The following is a 19,805-nucleotide window of genomic DNA, read 5'->3' as shown; positions in this document are numbered from 1 at the left end:
TTTTAGGTATTAGTGCCATTTCTTCTTTACAGTAGTAGGAGGCAGATGTAAATAAGAGTCTTTCCTTTCTTTGGGGCTCTGTGTTTAACAATTGGGATGGATCCATAAGGAAATTTCTACATTATATGGTATTATCAATTTTTCCATTTCTCTTTTACTTGAAAGTTTTCTTCAAATTCTAGTCACAAGTGTCTATATGGACTGAATATTATTTAATAAACAGTAGTAGTTTTGAGTGTTTTAGGATTTTGTTTGAGCCACATTTTTTTCTGTAAATATAACTCTCAGAAAGCCTTATATTTGATATTTACATGATAAGCAAGAATCAAGACACACAGAAATGTAACTTTTCCACTTTGCTTTGTAGATGAATTAATGAAGATTTCATTTCAAAGTGAATATGCTGTGCTGGGAAAATGTTTGAATCCTGTTAAATATTTAAAGACAAACTAGCACTGAGAGTCCCATGATGTAATCAAAGCATTGCTTACTGAGTTGGTGCCAACCTTGCTGAGATATTAGTGCAGAGAATCAAGTTAAAAGCAGGTTAGATTGTCTTTCTATGTAGTCCTCTGATGCAGGGGCTTCTATAACGGGTGTCATTTCTTGCAAAGCAATGTTAGTGAGAATTTTACTTCAAAAATCTGAACTTCTTAAAAAAACATCTTTATAATATGACAACCATTTAGTCCTTATTTCTGGATTTAAAATTAAGGTTTTATCATTGTTCTGTTCTGATATTCTTGGTTCTGATATGATAGACTGAGAATGGAACAGCCCTGTGTATAAGTCATTTCATTGTCTAGTTTGCCAAATAAAACAATTGGGTGCATCTACCCCAAACCTTATTGTATAATTAAATTGATCCTGATATAAATTTGACACCTGAAATTTCATTCATAAGTCCAAGAACTAAAAATGTAAAATTTAAAAGTGTGTTTTTATGCATGTGTGTCTGGTAATTATAGAGAAGGTAATTTAAATCAGTTCTTTGAAGTTTGAGCAAGTTTTTGCTCTGAACATACTAATGAAACTGAATTAAAAAAAAAAAAAAACAGCTGTTATGTTCCCAGAGCCTTTTAGCATTTCTGTTTCATGAAAAAATTATAGTGCAGGTTGTTGCGGCTCACCAAATCCATGAAGCCAGACTAGGCCTTCAGCAACAGTGGATATCCACCAGCTTAATAAACTTAGAGAGAGAGAAAAAAAAAACAACCTTTTCTGAAGTTACTAGGTATGGAAGATTTTGCTTTATCCAACATTTATCTTTAGGAAAAAAATGTAATACAGGACTCTACAGTGCTGAAACATATTGAATCCACTACAATTAAATGTGTGAATGATAAAAAAAAATAATGAAGTAAGTTAAGGAAGAAAAAAGATGATATTTTGCATCTAACACATTAGAATCTAACACATTAGTGCAAAATAGTTACCAGGCTTTCAGGTACCAGCTTTATATTGAAGTTACCTCAAGTAGCTTGAAACACATAGATTTCTAAAATTTTGAAGATGTTCAGGTTTTCCTTTACTTGTTTGTTTTGTTAAAACAGAATTTTATCAGGTAGCCCAAGCCTAGGACTTGGCAATCCTGCAGCCATGAGCAACTGTACCTTGTTTAAAGTTTTAATTTCAGGGTTCTGTTGTCATCATCATGGATGTTTTTAACAGGAATTACTGGCAAGTACATCTCTGACGGGAATCCAGAGATACTGTTTCTTGGACAATTGTGTGATCCCAGAAGGGTGTGTGCCTTGGTTCCATGAGCTCCTGAGTTTTTATCTTTTGCTGTTACGCAGTTTCCATTAGTTACGCCTTTGCTCTACAATTGAAGAATGGATGAAGGCCGTATGAGCACGTAGGACAGCAGCAGGTAGTGACACTCATGTTTTCCTTCTGACAGCTCATGCAGGTCTACATTAGGGTTCAGAAACAGAATGCCAGACTGTCAACTGGCCTTCACCCAGGTTTTCTGTTCTTCTCTTTTGTCTAAGGTACAAGTCATCTGATAAAATGAAAGTTCGGACTCTTTCTGCCATCATTGTATCAATTTCTACATAAAGTACTGCACATGTGTACCCTGTTTCAAGACTGTGAAACTTGCTTCTTCGTTTAAAAGTATAGGTCATAGTGGGTATTTTTAGTTAGCTCTGAGGCTTTAAAAGATAATTGTAGATATATCTAGTTGAGATGCCACTTGATTTCAATTTTCAGATGCCATGTCTGTCCCGAGGGCCCGCATTCCTACAGATGTTAGAGGCAGTTTCTGACTGTAAACTCGGTGGTCTGACCATCCCTGCTCTGTTGCGCCATGTAGCCTGTGAATCTCATCACTATCTGCTTAAATACAGAACATTTCGGGGCCAGGTGGCAACCAGTCCCTTTCCCTAAACTAACAGTGTTTTATTCAAATGTCTCCGGAGAATCTGTTTTCAAGGCAATGAGTTAGGTGACTTCTCAGGAAGAGTTCAGGCTCTTGCAGTTTATGAGAAGAGAGTCAGTGAGGACGAAATGAGAACAGCTGTCTCTCTGACTCCTTCTTTCATGTGCTCCAGGAGTCAGTCTTGTGTCAAAACATATCTCAGCTCAGAAATCTTTTTTTTTTTTTTTTTTACAATAATTCTTTAGAATAGGTAAAATTTTATCTTTTTTTTAATTTTATTTTTATTTTTTTTTATCAGCTACATTTTATTAACTCTGTATCCCAGCCATGTCCCGATCCCTCATTCCCTCCCAGTCCCTCCCTCCCTCCCTCATCTCCACCGTACCCCTTTCCAAGTCCACTGATAGGGGAGACCTCCTCCCCATTCATCTGATCCTGTTTTATCAGGTATCTTCAGGACTGGCTGCAAAGCCCACCTCTGTGGCCTAACAGGGCTGCTCCTCCCTTCGGGGGTGGGGAGACCAAAGAGCCAGTCATTGAGTTCCTGTTAGAAATAGTCCTTGTTCCCCTTGCTTTGGGAAACCAATTGGTTACTGAGCTACCACAGGCTACATCTGAGTGGAGGTTCTAGGTTATATCCATACATGGTCCTTGGTTGAATGTCAGTCTCAGAAAAGACCCTGTGCCCAGATATATTTGGTCCTTGTGGAGCTCCTATCCTTTCCCCATCAGACTAACTCCCCTTCTTTCTTATGATTCCCTGTACTCTGCCAAAGGTTTGGTCATGAGTCTTTGCTTTGAAAACACTGCTAGTTAGAGTCTTTCAGATGCGCTCAGTAGACTCCTGTCATACGTTCAATGCACATCCCATCTGTCTTTCTAAATGAGGATTGATCATCTTACCCCATGTCCGCTCAATTGATTATCTTTTTTAGGTGTATAGATTTCATTATGTTTATCATATCTTATAGGTCTATATAAGTGAGTATATCCCATGTTTGTCTTTCTCCTTCTGGGATATTTCACTCAGAATGATCTTTTCTAGATCCCACCATTTGCCTGCAAATTTCATGATTTCCTCCTTTTTGATTGCTGAGTAGTATTCCATTGTATAAAAATACCACAATTTCTGTACCCATTCCACCGTTGATGGACATCTGGGTTGTTTCCAGGTTCTGGCTATTACAAATAGAGCTGCTATGAACATGGTTGAGCAAGTGTCCTTTTTGTGTACTTGAACAAACTTTGGGTATATACCTAGCAGTGGTATAGCTGGGTCTGGAGGAAGCACTATTCCTATTTGTCTTAGAAAGCGCCAGATAGCTTTCCAGAGTGGTTGTACCAGTTTACATTCCCACCAGCAGTGGAGGAGGGTTCCCCTTTCTCCACAACCTCTCCAGCATGTGTTATCGCTTGAGTTTTTCATCTTGGCCATTCTGATGGGTGTAAGGTGATATCTCAGGGTCGTTTTGATTTGCATTTCCCTGATGGCTAATGAGGATGAGCATTTCTTTAAGTGTTTTTCTGCCATTCGATATTCCTCTGTCGAGAATTCTCGGTTTAGCTCTGTTCCCCATTTTTTAATTGGATTACTTGGTTTGCTGCTTTTCAGCTTCTTTAGTTCTTTGTATATACTGGATATTAGTCCTCTGTCAGATAAAGGGTTAGTGAAGATTCTTTCCCAATCTGTAGGCAGTCGTTTTGTTTTGATGACGGTATCCTTTGCTTTACAGAAACTTTTCAGTTTCATGAGGTCCCATTTATTGATTGTTGCTCTTAGAGCCTGTGCTGTTGGTGTTCTGTTCAGGAAGTTGTCTCCTGTGCCAATGAGTTCTAGGCTGTTCCCCACTTTTTTTTCCAATTGATTTAGGGTATCTGGTTTTATGTTGAGGTCCTTGATTCTACAAGACCTTCAAAGAAGTGCTAACTCCAATTCTCCTCAGGCTATTCCACAAAATAGAAACAGAAGGAACACTACCAAACTCATTCTATGAAGCCACAGTCACCTTAATACCTAAACCACACAAAGACCCAACAAAAAAAAGAGAACTTTAGGCCTATCTCTCTTATGAACATTGACGCAAAAATACTCAATAAAATACTTGCAAACCGAATCCAAGAACACATCAAAGATATCATCCACCATGACCAAGTAGGCTTCATCCCAGGCATGCAAGGGTGGTTCAACATACGGAAATCCATCAATGTAATCCACTACATAAACAAACTGAAGGAGAAAAACCACATGATCATCTCCTTAGACGCCGAAAAAGCATTTGACAAAGTCCAACACCCATTCATGTTTAAAGTCTTGGAGAGATCAGGGATACAAGGCACATACCTAAACATAGTAAAGGCAATATATAGCAAGCCTATAGCTAACATCAAACTCAATGGAGAGAAACTTAAATCAATCCCACTGAAATCAGGGACAAGACAAGGCTGTCCATTGTCCCCATATCTCTTCAACATAGTACTTGAAGTCCTAGCCAGAGCAATAAGACAACTAAAGGAGATCAAGGGGATACAAATCGGAAAGGAAGAGGTCAAAGTGTCACTATTTGCAGATGATATGATAGTATACATGAGCGACCCCAAAAATTCAACCAGAGAACTCCTTCAGCTGATAAACACCTTCAGCAAAGTGGCAGGATACAAAATCAACTCAAAAAAATCAGAAGCCCTCCTATATACCAAAGACAAAAAGGCTGAGAAAGAAATTAGGGAAACAACACCCTTTACAATAGCCACTAATAACATAAAGTACCTTGGTGTGACTCTAACCAAGCAAGTGAAAGACCTGTTTGAGAAAAACTTCAAGTCTCTGAAGAAAGAAATCGAAGAAGATATCAGAAGATGGAAAGATCTCCCGTGCTCATGGATTGGTAGGATTAACATTGTGAAAATGGCCATACTGCCAAAAGCAATCTACAGATTCAATGCAATTCCCATCAAAATACCAACTCAATTCTTTACAGACCTTGAAAAAAAGATTCTCAGCTTCATATGGAGAAACAAAAAACCCAGAATCTCCAAAACGATCCTGTACAACAACAGATCATCTGGAGGTATCTCCATTCCTGATCTCAAGCTGTACTACAGGGCAACAGTAATAAAAACTGCATGGTATTGGCATAGAAACAGAAAGGAGGATCAATGGAACCGCATAGAAGACCCAGAACTAAATCCACACACCTATGAATACTCGATATTCGACAAAGAAGCCAATTCCATTCAATGGAAAAAAGACAGCATTTTCAACAAATGGTGCTGGACCAACTGGATGTCTACATGCAGAAAAATGAAAATAGATCCATATTTATCACCCTGCACAAAACTAAAGTCAAAGTGGATCAAGGACCTCAGCTCAGAAATCTTAAATTCAGGATAAGAAACAAAGTGCTCATAGTGCTAAGGAGGTAGGACATCAGCTAATCTTCTGTTCTTAAACTCTCCAACTATGGAAAAATATTGCTTCCATTGAATTGGAGTCTTGGAACTGCCTCAGTGACCATAGTCACTAAACACACTGAATAGGAACCAAACCCCAAAGAAGTAATAATTCTTCAGTAGCATTGAAGAATTGGTTTAATATATTTGTAACTCTTGTTTTATAAGCTGTTGGCCTATCTTTACTAGCTCCTTCTAGGTCTGTGCAAATTTTTCCAGAGTAGTTAACCTTTGTAGTTTTATTTTTCTTATTTTTGTGTAATTTTTCATCCAGTGTGTTTCTATAGCATTCTTTGTATCGGACCCTGCGATGTGTGTTTTTACTTTTTGGTTGGGAGATTTGTAATGACCTTCTTAGAAGTCTGCTTACATTCTCTGTTCCATCTTGATTTAACTTTGTTAAGCTGTATGTACCAAGAAATTTACGCATCTCTTTTAGGTTTTCCAGGTCAGTGGAATATGGTTGTTTAAAGCATGTCCTCCTAATTATGTGAATTTCCTCATGTCTCGCTTTTTACCTCTAATTCTATTAGTACAGTTTTCCCTCGGTTTTTATTTTTTCTGTCTATTCTTTTAGGGTATTGTTCTAGTTTTCTAGAAGTTTCAGGTGTGTTGTGAAGTTACTAATATGAGATTTTTTATTATTTTTTTAAGTTACAAAATAAAATTATTTTACTTTATTTTTCAAGCATTGCGTACTCTAAGGATATCTCTTAGAACTGCTTTCATTTTGTCATACAGGTTTGGGCATGTGTATTTTTTTAACTAAATTTTTAATTTTTATATTAATTACAGTTTATTCACTTTGTCTCCCAGCTATAGCCCCTTCCCTCATTCCCTTCCAACCCCACCCTCTCCCCCCTCATCTCTTCCCATGCCCCTCTCCAGGTCCACTCTGACCCTAGCCTATCAGGTCTCATCAGGACTGGTGGCATTATCCTCCTCTGTGGCCTGGCAACGGTGCTCCAAACCCCTTCCCCACACTGAGGGGGCATGTGCATTTTTATTTTTACTCAGTTTTGACAGGTTTTTCATATCCTTGATTTCTGTCTTGATGCAATTTGCATTCAGTAGTGAGTCTTCTCGCTTCCTGCTGTATGTATTATTGCTATACAGCTTTACCCTGTTATAATCAGATAAAATACAGGGTGTTATTTCTTGTGTATGTATGTGCATTTGTCTGTGTGTGTGTTTCTGTAGATATCGGATGTTAGATACATTTGTCTTGTGACATTATTTAATTCCATTGTTTCTATGTTTAATTTTTGCCAAGATGACCTATCTATTGGTCACAGTTGGGTAATGAAGTCATCCACTATCACTACTTTATTTTTTATGTTTTTTTAATTTTTTAAAATGTTAGTTACAGTTTATTAATTTTGTGTCCCAGCTATATCCCACTCCCTCATTCCCTCCCAATCCCACCCTCCTTCCCTAATCTCCCCCCTGCCCCTTTCCAAGTCCAATGATAGAGGAGTTATCAATAATTTTATGAACTTGAATGATCTTTCTTTTGGTGCATAAATGCTTGGAAACATAATGTCCTCTTGGTATGCTTTCTTTTTTTTTTTTTTTTTTTTTTTTTTTTTTTTTTTAATGCAGTTTATTCAGGAACATTGAACAATCCTCGGACCCCGGGGAAAGCCAGCCCACAGCTTAAATAGCCTCTGGGTAGCCAACCCAGGCGTGCCACGGGGGCAATGCAGATAGGTCCACATACATGGAAGCAAGCCAGATCCTCGGCCTTAGCCAAATGTGGAGTTGTTCGTGACAGAGAGCACTCACCATCGGGAAGGTGGAAGGCGGAAACCAGCTCCATCTTTAAGGCATAGCATTCCGCAGCTCTCTACAGTTCCCCATTTTTGTTTTATACGCATCAGGCAAGAGTAGAGGTCTGATCTCTGATATTAGAAATAAATTGGGACTTTGTACAGATGTTCATTTAGGTGTCATCCACCCAAAGAGCATCAGACCCGTCCAATACCTTTTTCTCAGAGGCGGGACCTGGGGCATCAACCCGCATGCAATCAGACATGCTCTTCTCTGGGTCCAAAGCGGCTGACCCTGAGTGCAGTGCTTAGCCTCGCATCCTGAGCGTATCATTTTAGCTTTTTATGGTATCCAACCATGCTTGGGGAGAATGTCCTGCTTCAATGGCTGTAAAGGCCTGAATGGTCATGGCTGCATCACACTGTTGTGAGACTCTAATCTTGCATATATACCACAGGCAAACCAAGGAGACCAACACCAGAAGGCCTGCTAACTCTCCCATGCCCGCCCATTCCTTCAGATGATTCATGGCTGCAGCAATCCATGTTGATAATCCTCTGGCTAGTCCTGCGTCCACTCCGGTAGAATTTACTGTGACAATGGCCACTCTCAGCTGCTCCATCGTAGTATCGAATTCTCCAGTCCAATTACCTAAAATATAGCTCGACAATTGTTTAGACAGATTTGCAGGGCAGGAAAAATTCTCATGTTGTATGCTAGTGACACAAAGTCCAGCATACTTTCATTGACAGCCAGGTTGAGCGATTTGCCATAGGGTATCAATTTGCTCCTGCAAGAGGTCAATCCTCTGATTGAACACCTAATGTGAAGAGGGACTGCCTCTGACATAATCTGATTGGCCTGCTCTTTGATCACCTCCCTCTGGGGGGGAGCAGCCTTACCAGGCCATAGTAGAGGACAATGCAGCCACTTTTGATGTGAACTGACAGACTAAGATCAGAAAGGAGAGGAGAACCTCCCCTATTAGTGGACTTGGGGAGTGGCATGCAAGCAGAGGGAGGAGGGAGGGTGGGATTGGGATGGGAGGAGGGAGGGGCTTATGGGGGGATGCAGAATGAATAAAGTGTAATTGATGAAAAATTTAAGAAAAAAGGGAAAAAAGTAATTTAAGAACCTTAAATGACTTTCAAAATTGGAGGAAAACATGGAGTTAGTCAATTGGCATGGAGCACGTCTTGCCCCTGGGGGCAATGGTCTCCTGAACCTACTCAGACCTCGGACACCACCACTGCTAGTTCTAGAACTGACGCAGGATGTTCCAACGAGGGGTTAAGGCTTCTCATAATATTTCCTATAAGCCCACACCTGTTTGTCTATATCCCCCATTTTTATTCATTATTAGCCAGATAGAGCCAAGTAATTGTGGTAATGATACTTGCTTTTTTGCCCAATGCTGGAATGCTAGTAAATTTAGGTATGCCCTGGTTACTCGCATGCCTCACTGGGTGCCTGTGCCTATTGATGCCCCTCACGCTATGACTCTCTTCAGACAGAAAAGGGATCTTGGAACTACAGCCACCATTGTTACTACCATCTCATTGACGGCTGTTGGAGCTACCACCAGGGCATTAGCCATGAGTCATACTGGGCAGACTGCTCAGACCCTGAATAATCATTTAGCCAATGTAGCTCATGCCTTAGTTGTACATAAAGGAATTAATGCTCAACTAAAAGGAAGCTTGATGGTATGCTTTCTTTTAAATGAGTATATAGTACTATTTCCTGTCTCTGATTAGTTTTGTATTAAAGGTTTTTTCTCAGATATTAAAATAACTATGCCTGCTTACTTCTTGGATCCATTTGTTGTTCTATCTTTTTTACCCAGAAATGATTATCATACTTTATGGTAAGGTGTGTTTCTTGGATGCAGCAGAAAGATGAATCCTGGTCTATAATTCAGTCTGTTAGTCTATGTTTTTGTATTGGAGGAATTGAGGCTATTTGTATGGAGAGGTATAAATGAGAGGTTTTTATTGAGTCCTGTTATTTTGTTTTTGTTGTGTGGGGGCCCCAGCCTGCTTTGACTAGCTGTTCTGGGATTATTTATTTCTTGTTTCCTCATGATGCAGTTGCCCTTCTCTTCAGACTGAAGTTTTCTTTCTAGTTCGATCTGTGGAGCTGGAATGGTGGACAGAAATTGTTCCGTTTGTTTTTATCATTAAATGTGTTTTTTTTCTTGCTTTATCAATCGTGATTGATAGGTTTACTGGTTCCAATAGTCATGTATGTTCTCTTCAAGTTTGTACTAGGTTTGTCCAGGATCTTTCTGGGTTTCACAGTCTCCACTGGCAATCCAGGCATTCTTCTAACGGGCCTGCATTTATAGGTGACTTGGTGATTCCCCCTTGTGGCTTTAATATCCTTTGTTTGTTCAGTACATTTAGTGGTTTGGTTATTGGTTATTGTGGGGATTTTCTTTTCTTGTCTTCTCTATTGTTGTTCTTTGTGTCTATTATACCTTGATGGAGGTTTCGTTCTTTAAATTGGAGAAACTTTCTTCTATGATTTTGTTAAAAGGTTTTTTGTTGTTGTTTGTTTTTGTTTTTATTTTGTTTTTTTGTTTGTTTCTCTGTGTACCTTTGTCTGTCCTAGACTCACTTTATAGACCAGGCTGGCCTTGAATTCAGTGATCCACCTGCCTCTACCTCTAAGTGCTGGGATTAAAGGTGTATCCCAACTACTTTTTAAAAGTGTTTTCTGTGCCTTTGACTTGTGTTTCTTTTGTACCTTTATTATCATTTTGAGATTTGTTCTTTTTGCAGTGTCCCATTTTTTTCTGGGTGTTTTATGCCTGTGTGTTTTGGGAGTTGTTTTTGTGTTTAATATTTTTGACTGAGCTATCATTTCTCCTACCTTGTCCTTAAGATCTAAATTTTTTTCTTCTATCTCCTATAATCTGTTGATGAGTCCTATCTTTGAGGTTTTAATTTGATATCTTGAGTTTCTCATTTCCAGTTTTATTTCGGTTTTTATTCTCTACTTTCATGCCTTGAATTGTTCCTATTATTTCATTTCAACTTCTTGTGTTTTCACAGTCTCCATCATTTATTCATATCATCTTTAAAATCCTTGAATATATTCTTAATTACTATTTTGAAGTTCTTGTCTTGTGTCTCAGCTAAATTGCTTTTCTCAAGCCTCAAACAGTGGGGTTGCTGGCTTCTGGATATAGCACATTGTCTTGTTTGCTCATGTGGGTGATTGTACTAGAATCTAAGGGTCTGGAGCTAAGATGGTTGTGTGTGTGTGTGTGTGTGTGTGTGTGTGTGTAAATATCCTGCTTTGTTCTTTGTTGTTGTTGCCTACTCTGAGTCCTAACTAAGTGTGGTGACTATTGGGTTTCTAAGTCTCAGCCAAGTGTGGTAGATGTGTGGTTTCTAGCAGAGAGCTGCTGTGCATGAGAATGCTCACAGAGGAGAGGAGATGGCCTGAAAAGAAGACTGAATGGGCACCAGAAGGAGCTGCTGGGCTCCTGGGTTTGCATCATGAGAATATGTCCAGAGGGGATTAGGGTACTTTGGTGCCGGAGCCCGCAGCATCGTGGAATGGTTCTTGAGTCAGGAATGAGGACTAAAATTAATAAACTAACACACAACACATGAGACCTTTCTCGAAAGGCTCTAGTGGAGACTAGACTCGACCAGCCCCCTGGCTTTTTTTCAGACTGCTTTTAAGCCAGAGTAAAAGCAGCTCAGCACAATGGATTAAATTCACAAGGAAATGAAACAAGAGGTGTGATTTTGACAAGCTCTCGCACCTGCTGTCACAAACAAAAGGAAATGGACTTGGAAATTCTTCCCTGACTTCAGTGAAGGCCTGGTAAAACCAATCTTTCTGCTGAGATTTAAATATCAAAGCAGCTGCTAGAACAGGTCTCCCTTTTTAATTTTTTCAAAATTTGACCATAATTTAAGAGTCATGGAGCAGAAGATTGTGCCTGTCTTAGGTTGTTTCTCTCGTAATATATATATTCTTACCTGTCATTGGTACATGAATTCCTTCATTCATGCCCTGTCTTGGGTTGAATATATCCCAAAGAAACATTAACTGTCATTAACTACCAGCCTCTGTTAGGATAGACACTGGGGTTTAATCTTATGCCCATCAGCTCAGCTTTGACATTCTAAAAGGCCTTCAGGCAGGTTTTAATTGTCATTGATAGGAGCACATCTCCTATCACAAGCCAAGTCCAAAATAACACTCCATAAAAGTGACTTAACAATGACTCCTTGTGTAAATACCAAGTCTGAGAAACATTCACAGGAACCATAGTAAAAGGCTGTCAAACAATCAGAAACATTTGAAAGCTTACAAATGTTAGTTTACATTGATGGCAAGAAACTTTAGAATTTGAATCTTGTTAACATTTTCAAACAACAAAGCAAAAGGAGAATTTACATAGGCAGTTACAGGACCTCCCAAGAGTTTCTGAAACAAGCTTGTTTGGTCTGCTGAAAACCAGAGTCAGTCCAAAGTTTCATAGTCAGTCTTCCTTTTTGTTTTTCCTGATTTTGTTGAGAATTGTCCTTATTAACAGAACAATCAAGTCCAATCCATTGTATAAGAGGTTTCTCTGCATAACATCTTCTCCCAGGAGCAGAATGAAACAGGCGGGTCAGGAGCTTAAGTCCAATGCAGCTTTTCAATCTCAGTCATGACAGAATTCACGATTGTCTGCAGCTGGAACATCCTGCTTCTGGGGAACAGCTCCTGCAAATTGCACAGCCTTTCTGGAATCCACCTGGCTTCTTCTGCGTCCTGTGAAAAAACACAAATATACCCTCTTCCCCATATTAATACGGGGTCAAGGCCCTGCCATATTCCAGTAATTGGATCTTTCCATTTTACTTGGGCATAATTATCTTTGGTATTAGGATGCCATAATCAATCAGCTGCAGAACGGTCTTGTATATCCACATTCAAAAAACTTAAAATAAAGAGAACATGATTATTATTTGGGGATATGACTCCCCCTTTTTTATTTTTTGCAGTTGGTTTTTAAGAGATCCATGGGCAGGCTCCATAGTTTTTTAGCCTTAAGGATTATATGGCATACCTGTTTTATGATTTTTAAAAATGTTGAGAAGCTTGACTAATATATGTAGTACCATTATTAGTCTTTATAATGGAAGAAATACCAATTGTAGCAAAACATTTTAGTTTTTTAAATTTTGGGATATGAGTAATGTTCATTTGTTGTTTAGAATGGTTTTTAACCCTAGGTTTTAAGTAAGTTAACTTTATGTTGTAGATTCTAAACATAGCCAATGACCAATAATCTATAACCAAGACCTACTGAATATGGTAAATTTATACCTTCAAGACAGACAGACAAAACATCTTTTTATTTGTTGAATCCAATTTTTATGACCATTGAAGCTTTGTAGCAGAATTAACCATTAGCTTTTTTACTGGAAAAACTGAGAAGCTGCCTCTTTAATAGTTTTTCCTTATAGGGTGGCCGCCATAGCTATTCCTTGAGTGTAAGACAGTCCAATGTCAGAATATAACCTAATATAATCAGAAATATCTCCTTTCTTCCTAAAGGGTCTCAAAGCTGCTTGGCAGGCAAAGTTAGCATTCTCATAACCCAATTGTTTTACTAGTAATAATCCAGAATTTTAATCACTTATAAGTCTGTTTGCTGCTTGCATTAATCTTGCACAAAATCTTGAAATAACTCATTAGGTCTCTGACAGATTTTAGACAAATCCTTCCCATGTCTACCTGCTTGTGGAAGAGTATTCCAGGCCCTTTGGGCAGCAACATTTACCTGATCATAAACGGCCACATCAAAATCCAATTGTCCTATTTCCCTATAGACTCCTTCTCCAGCAAGCATGTCATAAGTTATAGGAATTCCCTGAGCTTGATTAAGTTCAGCTGTAGCTTGACAATGCTCGGCAAATTCTGACTTCCATAATAAATGATCTCTTCCTGATAAGCATGCTCTTGTTAACTGTTTCCAGTCCCCTGGGCAGAGGGCCTCAGTAGACAAAGACTCCAACAGAGCCTGAATGAAAGGAACTGTAGGACCGTATTGGGAGCATGCAGCTTTTAATTCTTTTAATTGTTTAAACGGTATAGGAGCATGGACTCTCGCCATGTTACCTTGTCCGTCGGGCTGCTCTAGAACTGGGAAACCATAAAACTCGGTTATATCTTCTCCATTCTGCCTAGCTTCTTGTAAAGAAGCTTGTAAGGGAGATATAGTTGCCCATACAGTGGACAAAGGAAAAGATCCCCTTGTCTTTTGAGCCACTGCTACTCTAGCAGTCCTAGGAGGAGGGTCCAAGCCTGCAACCAATGATGGAGTTGGAGTGGGGGGTTGAGCCTCATTTTCCCTAGTAGTTAATTCTCCATTTTTTTTTGTTTATTTCCTCTAAGCCCCATTCCAATCTTTTAATTTCTTTTTTCCAAGTTGTATGCTTTTTAACATGCATAGCCTGAATAGGAGGGTATCTCTCAGAATAGTACTGATCTGGTTCTTCCTCCAACTCTGGAAGCTCATTAGGTTGTAAGTCTTCCTCAAAGTCTCCTTCTGGCAAGAAATTACTGTCATCAGGAGGGAAATACAACTCCTCTGGAGGAGCTGATGGTCTAATATCATTTTGTCTTGAAGCCTGCCATCTTTCTAACCTCCTTCTCTCTGAGCCTGAAAGTTTAACTTTCTCAGTTTCCTGCTGCATATACAGACTATCTTTAATTAAGTTCCATACAAAAAACATTAGGCTACTGCCTTGTCCCATTTTTATTTTTGGATTTACTCACTGTGCCCTTTTGACTTAATGATTTGAGGTTGCCAACACCCCCGGGGTCCTTCACTGATTCCCTGTATCTCAGGTCCCACTTCCAGACGACAGTCTGGAAATTGTTCCCTGACTTCGGTAAAGGCCTGGTAAAATCCGTCTTTCTGCTGAGATTTAAATATCAAAGCAGCTGCTACAACAACAGCTCCCAACGCTTGGGAGAAGGGGCTTAGGCTTACCAGCTCCAGCAGAACCAAGGGTAAGTCTGGTAAGAGTGTAATCAGAAGGCAGGAGAGACAGTGGAAGTCCAGCTGAGTACCAGCTGAGGGTAGCCACCGCGAGCCCTTGACAGAGAGAGTCTATGCGTTGGTGGGGTCTTTGGACTAAAGAGGCTAGAAGAAAAGGCCCTTTCCAGGCCACCAGGAAGAGTTTACTTTCTGTCACTGAAGTCTAACTGTGGACATGATATTCTAAGCAGAAACCTCAGCTCATATTTCATTCATTTTGCTACAGCTGGCGTGTCTGTACATTCATTGAGAAATAAGCAGCATTAGATTTTGGTTAGCCAGAGACTGAAATGGATGAGGTTTTATGCAAGTGAGATTTAATTTTTAACTTGTCAGTACTTGTTCCAATTTTGAAATTAACCTGGTAAGATAAAAAGATAGGGTTCTCAGAGCAAATAAGTACTGTATGTTAATTCCAGTCTTTGATAGTATTTAATGTAAAAGACGTAGTTAAAGTGTGTGAGCTTAGGTGTGTAAACTGCTCATAACTTGGACCGTCTTTTAAAGCACCTAATAGTTATTCATGTAGAGTAGGAGTTTAACTAATTAGACGCACAATTACAATGGCCACTAAGGATAATTCTATTCATCTTTTATTCCAAATAAATTTATTATAATATTCCCAAGTACATGTTCGTGAAATTGTTCAAAGGTATTGAAGTTCATTTCAGTTAATGCAGTTTTAAAATCTGCAGAGGTTTATTAAATAGTCCCCAAATGATAGACAGTAGAGCACAGTGGTGTTATTATTACCCCAAATACCAGTATTTATATGCCTCATGAAGCCCATTTAGTTGCTATATTTCTTAATTCTAAGAAGGGTTACCTAACTTTAGCCTTTTACCTTTTCATATAATTGAGAAATGATTTAAAATCACATTAATTTTTTTTCCCTCAAGGGAACCCAAAGAAATTGTAGGCATCTTTCAGCTCAAGTACTGTGTGGAGACTGAATTTCCATCTCTCCCTCTCTGAGCTGATGACACTTCCATCCATGTGAATATGGCGATCTGGAAAATCCCTGTGGGAAGACAGCAGTGGGGTCAAGGAACATTCACTTTGTTTTCTATGTTAAAAGTAATTAAGTTAACATTTTAATGTGTGTGTGAGAGAGAGAGAAGAAATGATTTAAAAGTCCTAAAAATCAAGTTTATCTATTTGGTCTCCGGTCTCTCTTTTTTCAGATTATACAGAGTAACTCAAATATGAAATGAGGGGTAGTACACTGCATTAATCAATAGAAATTTTTCAGATTGCCTCATATCAATGATCAAATCACTGAATCCAGTAGCAAAACAAAATGAAACTTTAAAATACACTTAAATCAAGTTCGATCCTCTGACACCTTGATGCCTGTCATGATTTCCCAAAACAGCAAAAGTCTGTGTCAGAGTCATTCATTGGTCGCGAGAAGAGGTCGAATTCGCAGTCGTACATCGGACGGCCCATTCAGCTGGACAAGATGCTGATGTCTAAGGTGAAGGTGCCGCACACCTTCGTCATCCACTCCTACACACGGCCCACAGTCTGTCAGCTCTGCAAGAAGCTCCTCAAGGGCCTCTTCCGACAGGGCTTGCAGTGCAAAGGTGAGGACCGCTCGGCCCGGGCACTGGCCGCGGGTACTGGCCGCCGGGCTCTCTAAGCCTTAAAGGAATCATTGCTCTTTTGGAGTTACTATATTTTTGTTTCACGTTGTTTCATTTTTCTGATGAATTTCTGAATTCTGTTTTAAAATCATCTTTAGATTGCAGATTCAACTGTCACAAGCGCTGTGCACCTAAAGTACCGAGCAACTGCTTGGGTGAAGTGGCCATCAATGGAGGTAAGGGACAGATTGATGGTGAAATATTTTTCTGCGTGACAGTCACAGAGATAGTGTACTAGAGCCCTTCTGTCTGTGCCTTAGGATCCAAGGCTACCTTTCTCCATTGACCGAGAACTGATAATGTTTAATCTTCACACCAATAGACTTCCAGAACTTCTAGTTACAGAATCCCAGGAAGATAGACAGATAGGTGTATTGTGAAAAGCTAAAGGATACATGATTGCATTTACTCACTAGGAAATAGACCTCGAAGGGGGGAAAAGCAAGAGGGCACTCTCTAGGAATCCATTCTTGTGCATTCAGATTTCCAGTGTACAGGTCCAAAGTTAACAAAATTGGAAAATGAAAGCTGGCGATTTTCCTGCTTTTTGGGGCTTGTGATATTGACTCTTTTTCAATCCCAGGGAATGTCAGTTGGACTCAGTAAGTAGAGCCCAGGGGAAATGGAGAAGTTTGTGATGTTGATGGTTTGAAGATTGCATTTTTCCCATGTAGTCAGAACAATGTGGTAAAATGGGAACTTCCCACACTTAGAGGCTCGAAATCCCTGATTGATCTGTTTTTCTTATTTTAAAATGAGCGTTTTGCATTTAGTGAGTAATTAAAATTTTCTCACCACCATCAACTGTATGTGAATAGGATTTAATAGTCAAATAACAAAGACTATGGTATTTAAAAGCTATAGCTTATGTGAACAGTTTGATATACTGGGATACATGATTTAAAAAGTTAGCTGCAGTAGTAGTTACAGATGACCCCTTTCATGTGAACCCAACATCAACATGTGTTTCTTTTCCCAGCATGCCTGTCCTATAAAATATTTTCAGTTTTCGGTCACTTGTGCCTGGACGAGGCCTCCAAGCTCTGTGCTCCTGGGCTTTATTTAGAGTTTCTTCATTTTTAATGTTTTTTTGCCTTGGAGACATGGAGCAAGCCTTGGGCTGTGAAATTATGTTTACTGTTTCATACATTCACATGCCACACATAAAGGTGAAAAAATGGAAAGATAAATTTTCTGTAGGATTCAGTTGCGGGGGAGGGCTTGTAATTAATTTGGTAGGATCGCCTTTCCCTTAAACACTAGTTCCAAGATTCCAGACTTACCTCTTTGGGCCTAAAACCTTGTGTAGAGTTGCTTAGCCCTGGGGCAGAATCTGATATCGTCATGGAAGAGGGAAGTGACGACAATGACAGTGAGCGGAACAGTGGGCTCATGGACGACATGGAAGAGGCTCTGGTCCAGGATGCCGAGATGGCGGGGGCTGAGGGCCAGAGTGATGGTGTGGAGATGCAGGATCCAGATGCAGATCAGGAGGACGCCAACAGAACCATCAGGTCAGAACCACTGTCAGACTCCAGCTCTTAGGTGTTTTAGTCCGCATATGAAACAGAGTGTGCCTGACTTTGTTATGAAGAGCTTGTAGTGTGGAGGAAAGCCTGTGGAGACAGGAAGCCTAGTGGCCCTGCGAGAAGTACCCATGTCAGTCCTAGTGTTATTTGTCTGTTGACATATTTCCCTTGTGTCTGAGGGATGCATGTCTTTGCTGTGGTCACTGTGAGGTAAATAGTTAATATTAGCTTAGAGTTCATTGTGCGGAAATGCAATAATCAGGGATTAACCTCAGTAGAAATCACTTACATCAAACTATCCCCTCTTATAAATATCACATTCGGTGTGCACCTCATTGTTCTTCATTTTATTTCAGAAATATGTGTAATTTTCTATCTATTATCTACATTTTTCATATTAGCCCTGGGTGATCTTCATTTTTCATGTTAGCAGTCCAACGTGGCCACCAGGTCAAATGGAACTGCTGCCATCTTCCTGAGTCTTGCTGCAGCCACGCCTGTTCACATTGCCTGTGGCTGCCTCCACACTGCAGTGTCTAAGTGCAGAACCCGAGCTCCTCACCACCTGACCCCTTACACACTTAAGTTTTCCATTCTAACTGACCTTGAAAACCATACCACCACAGTTTTTTGTCCATTTTACAAATGGCAAATTCATTAACAAGTTAAAATTAACTCTGATCATGAAAGGATATATTGCATGTCTTCCATTTACTGCAGTAACCATTCTTTGATAGTGAGGAGTATTAGTCTTGTGACCTGGCTTCACCGTGAAGAACATGCATTTCTTTTGCACCTGAGGACTTGAGGAAGTAGATGGAAGAATGGAGGGGGCCAGGGGATTAGAATAATCCCAACAATACTAGCTATGTAAAAGGCAACTCAACTGGGAAGTCGCGGTTCATTTTTTGTTTTTAAGAAATCATTCAGATAGTTCATATGGAAATACAATATCTATAAATTTATTATTATGCCTGTTGCGTATTATAAACTTCTCTCTGTGATTTTGCATGCTGTGTCTTTAAAACACTGAGAGTAAACACTGCTGTTTTCCTAAAAATGTGAATGCCATCTGGAGCAACGTGAAAGCCCCCGGGAGGGGGGTACTCTTTCTCTGCCTAGGGAGTCTTAAAGGGATCATCTGAAGTACCTGTCACTCTTCTGAGAAACTCACTTTCTGAACCAGCAGCCTCTGACAGAACATTTCACTGAAAATGAGATGTGGGTTTTTCTTTTCTTTCTTTTCTTTTTTTTATTTCTGTTTTGAAATAGTTTAAATGAGCTTTTGTTGTGGAGAGATCCAAATGTGAGAATATTTCTGTGCTAACATATTTTGACTTCTCAAGCCCTTCCACAAGCAACAACATCCCGCTCATGCGGGTGGTGCAGTCTGTCAAGCACACCAAGAGGAGGAGCAGCACGGTGATGAAGGAAGGGTGGATGGTCCACTACACCAGCCAGGACACTCTGGTAAGGAGGTGGAGGTGCTCCCCATGATGCAGGTGCTTGGAGGACTGTGGGATATGTGAGTTCTTGGGAGTAGAGCTCCAGCAGAGGCGTAGGGACAGTGGAGCACACACTGTCTGGATGTTTGCTGTAGGTGAATAAGTAATGGTGTTAGATTAAAACTGTATGAAGCAATTCCAGCAAGGGAAAAATATCTGCATGCGACCGGAATGTCTCCCTGTCATCTCTAGGGCAGCCATGAAAGCGGTGCTGTGTTTTTCAGTATGGCCCTCTGTGGCCTAGAGCTTTAGAAGAAACTGTGCCTTTGGGGAACAGAGAGGTAACTCTGACAGCTGCCATATATTCTCAAGACCTAAATTCTTTGCTTAAGAATTTACCTACGCAGGTGTGAGACAACCCTATAGTGCATTTCGCTTCTTATCAATCAAATGCTGAATAAAGAAGTTGTACATTTGGGTGGGAGAGTACATCCTTGAGCCTTGGTTCAGAGTTTTAACTAGTTA

The 19,805-nt window shown here is 39.8% G+C and overlaps 1 protein-coding gene across 2 annotated transcripts in view; it reads left to right on the top strand.

The window, feature by feature from the left end:
- Positions 1–19,805, top strand: part of Prkd1 (protein kinase D1) — a 352,137-nt gene that overhangs the window by 278,568 nt on the left and 53,764 nt on the right. For both annotated transcript variants that reach the window (XM_060387453.1, XM_060387452.1), the window contains 4 exons: positions 16,036–16,246; positions 16,405–16,482; positions 17,616–17,820; positions 19,182–19,305. In XM_060387453.1, the coding sequence (XP_060243436.1) occupies positions 16,036–16,246; positions 16,405–16,482; positions 17,616–17,820; positions 19,182–19,305 (618 nt within the window). The remainder of the gene's footprint in view (positions 1–16,035; positions 16,247–16,404; positions 16,483–17,615; positions 17,821–19,181; positions 19,306–19,805) is intronic.

The sequence above is a fragment of the Meriones unguiculatus genome, chromosome 7 (genome assembly GCF_030254825.1).
Source record: "Meriones unguiculatus strain TT.TT164.6M chromosome 7, Bangor_MerUng_6.1, whole genome shotgun sequence".
Lineage (NCBI taxonomy): Eukaryota > Metazoa > Chordata > Mammalia > Rodentia > Muridae > Meriones > Meriones unguiculatus.
This window is presented reverse-complemented; position numbering and strand designations above follow the sequence as displayed.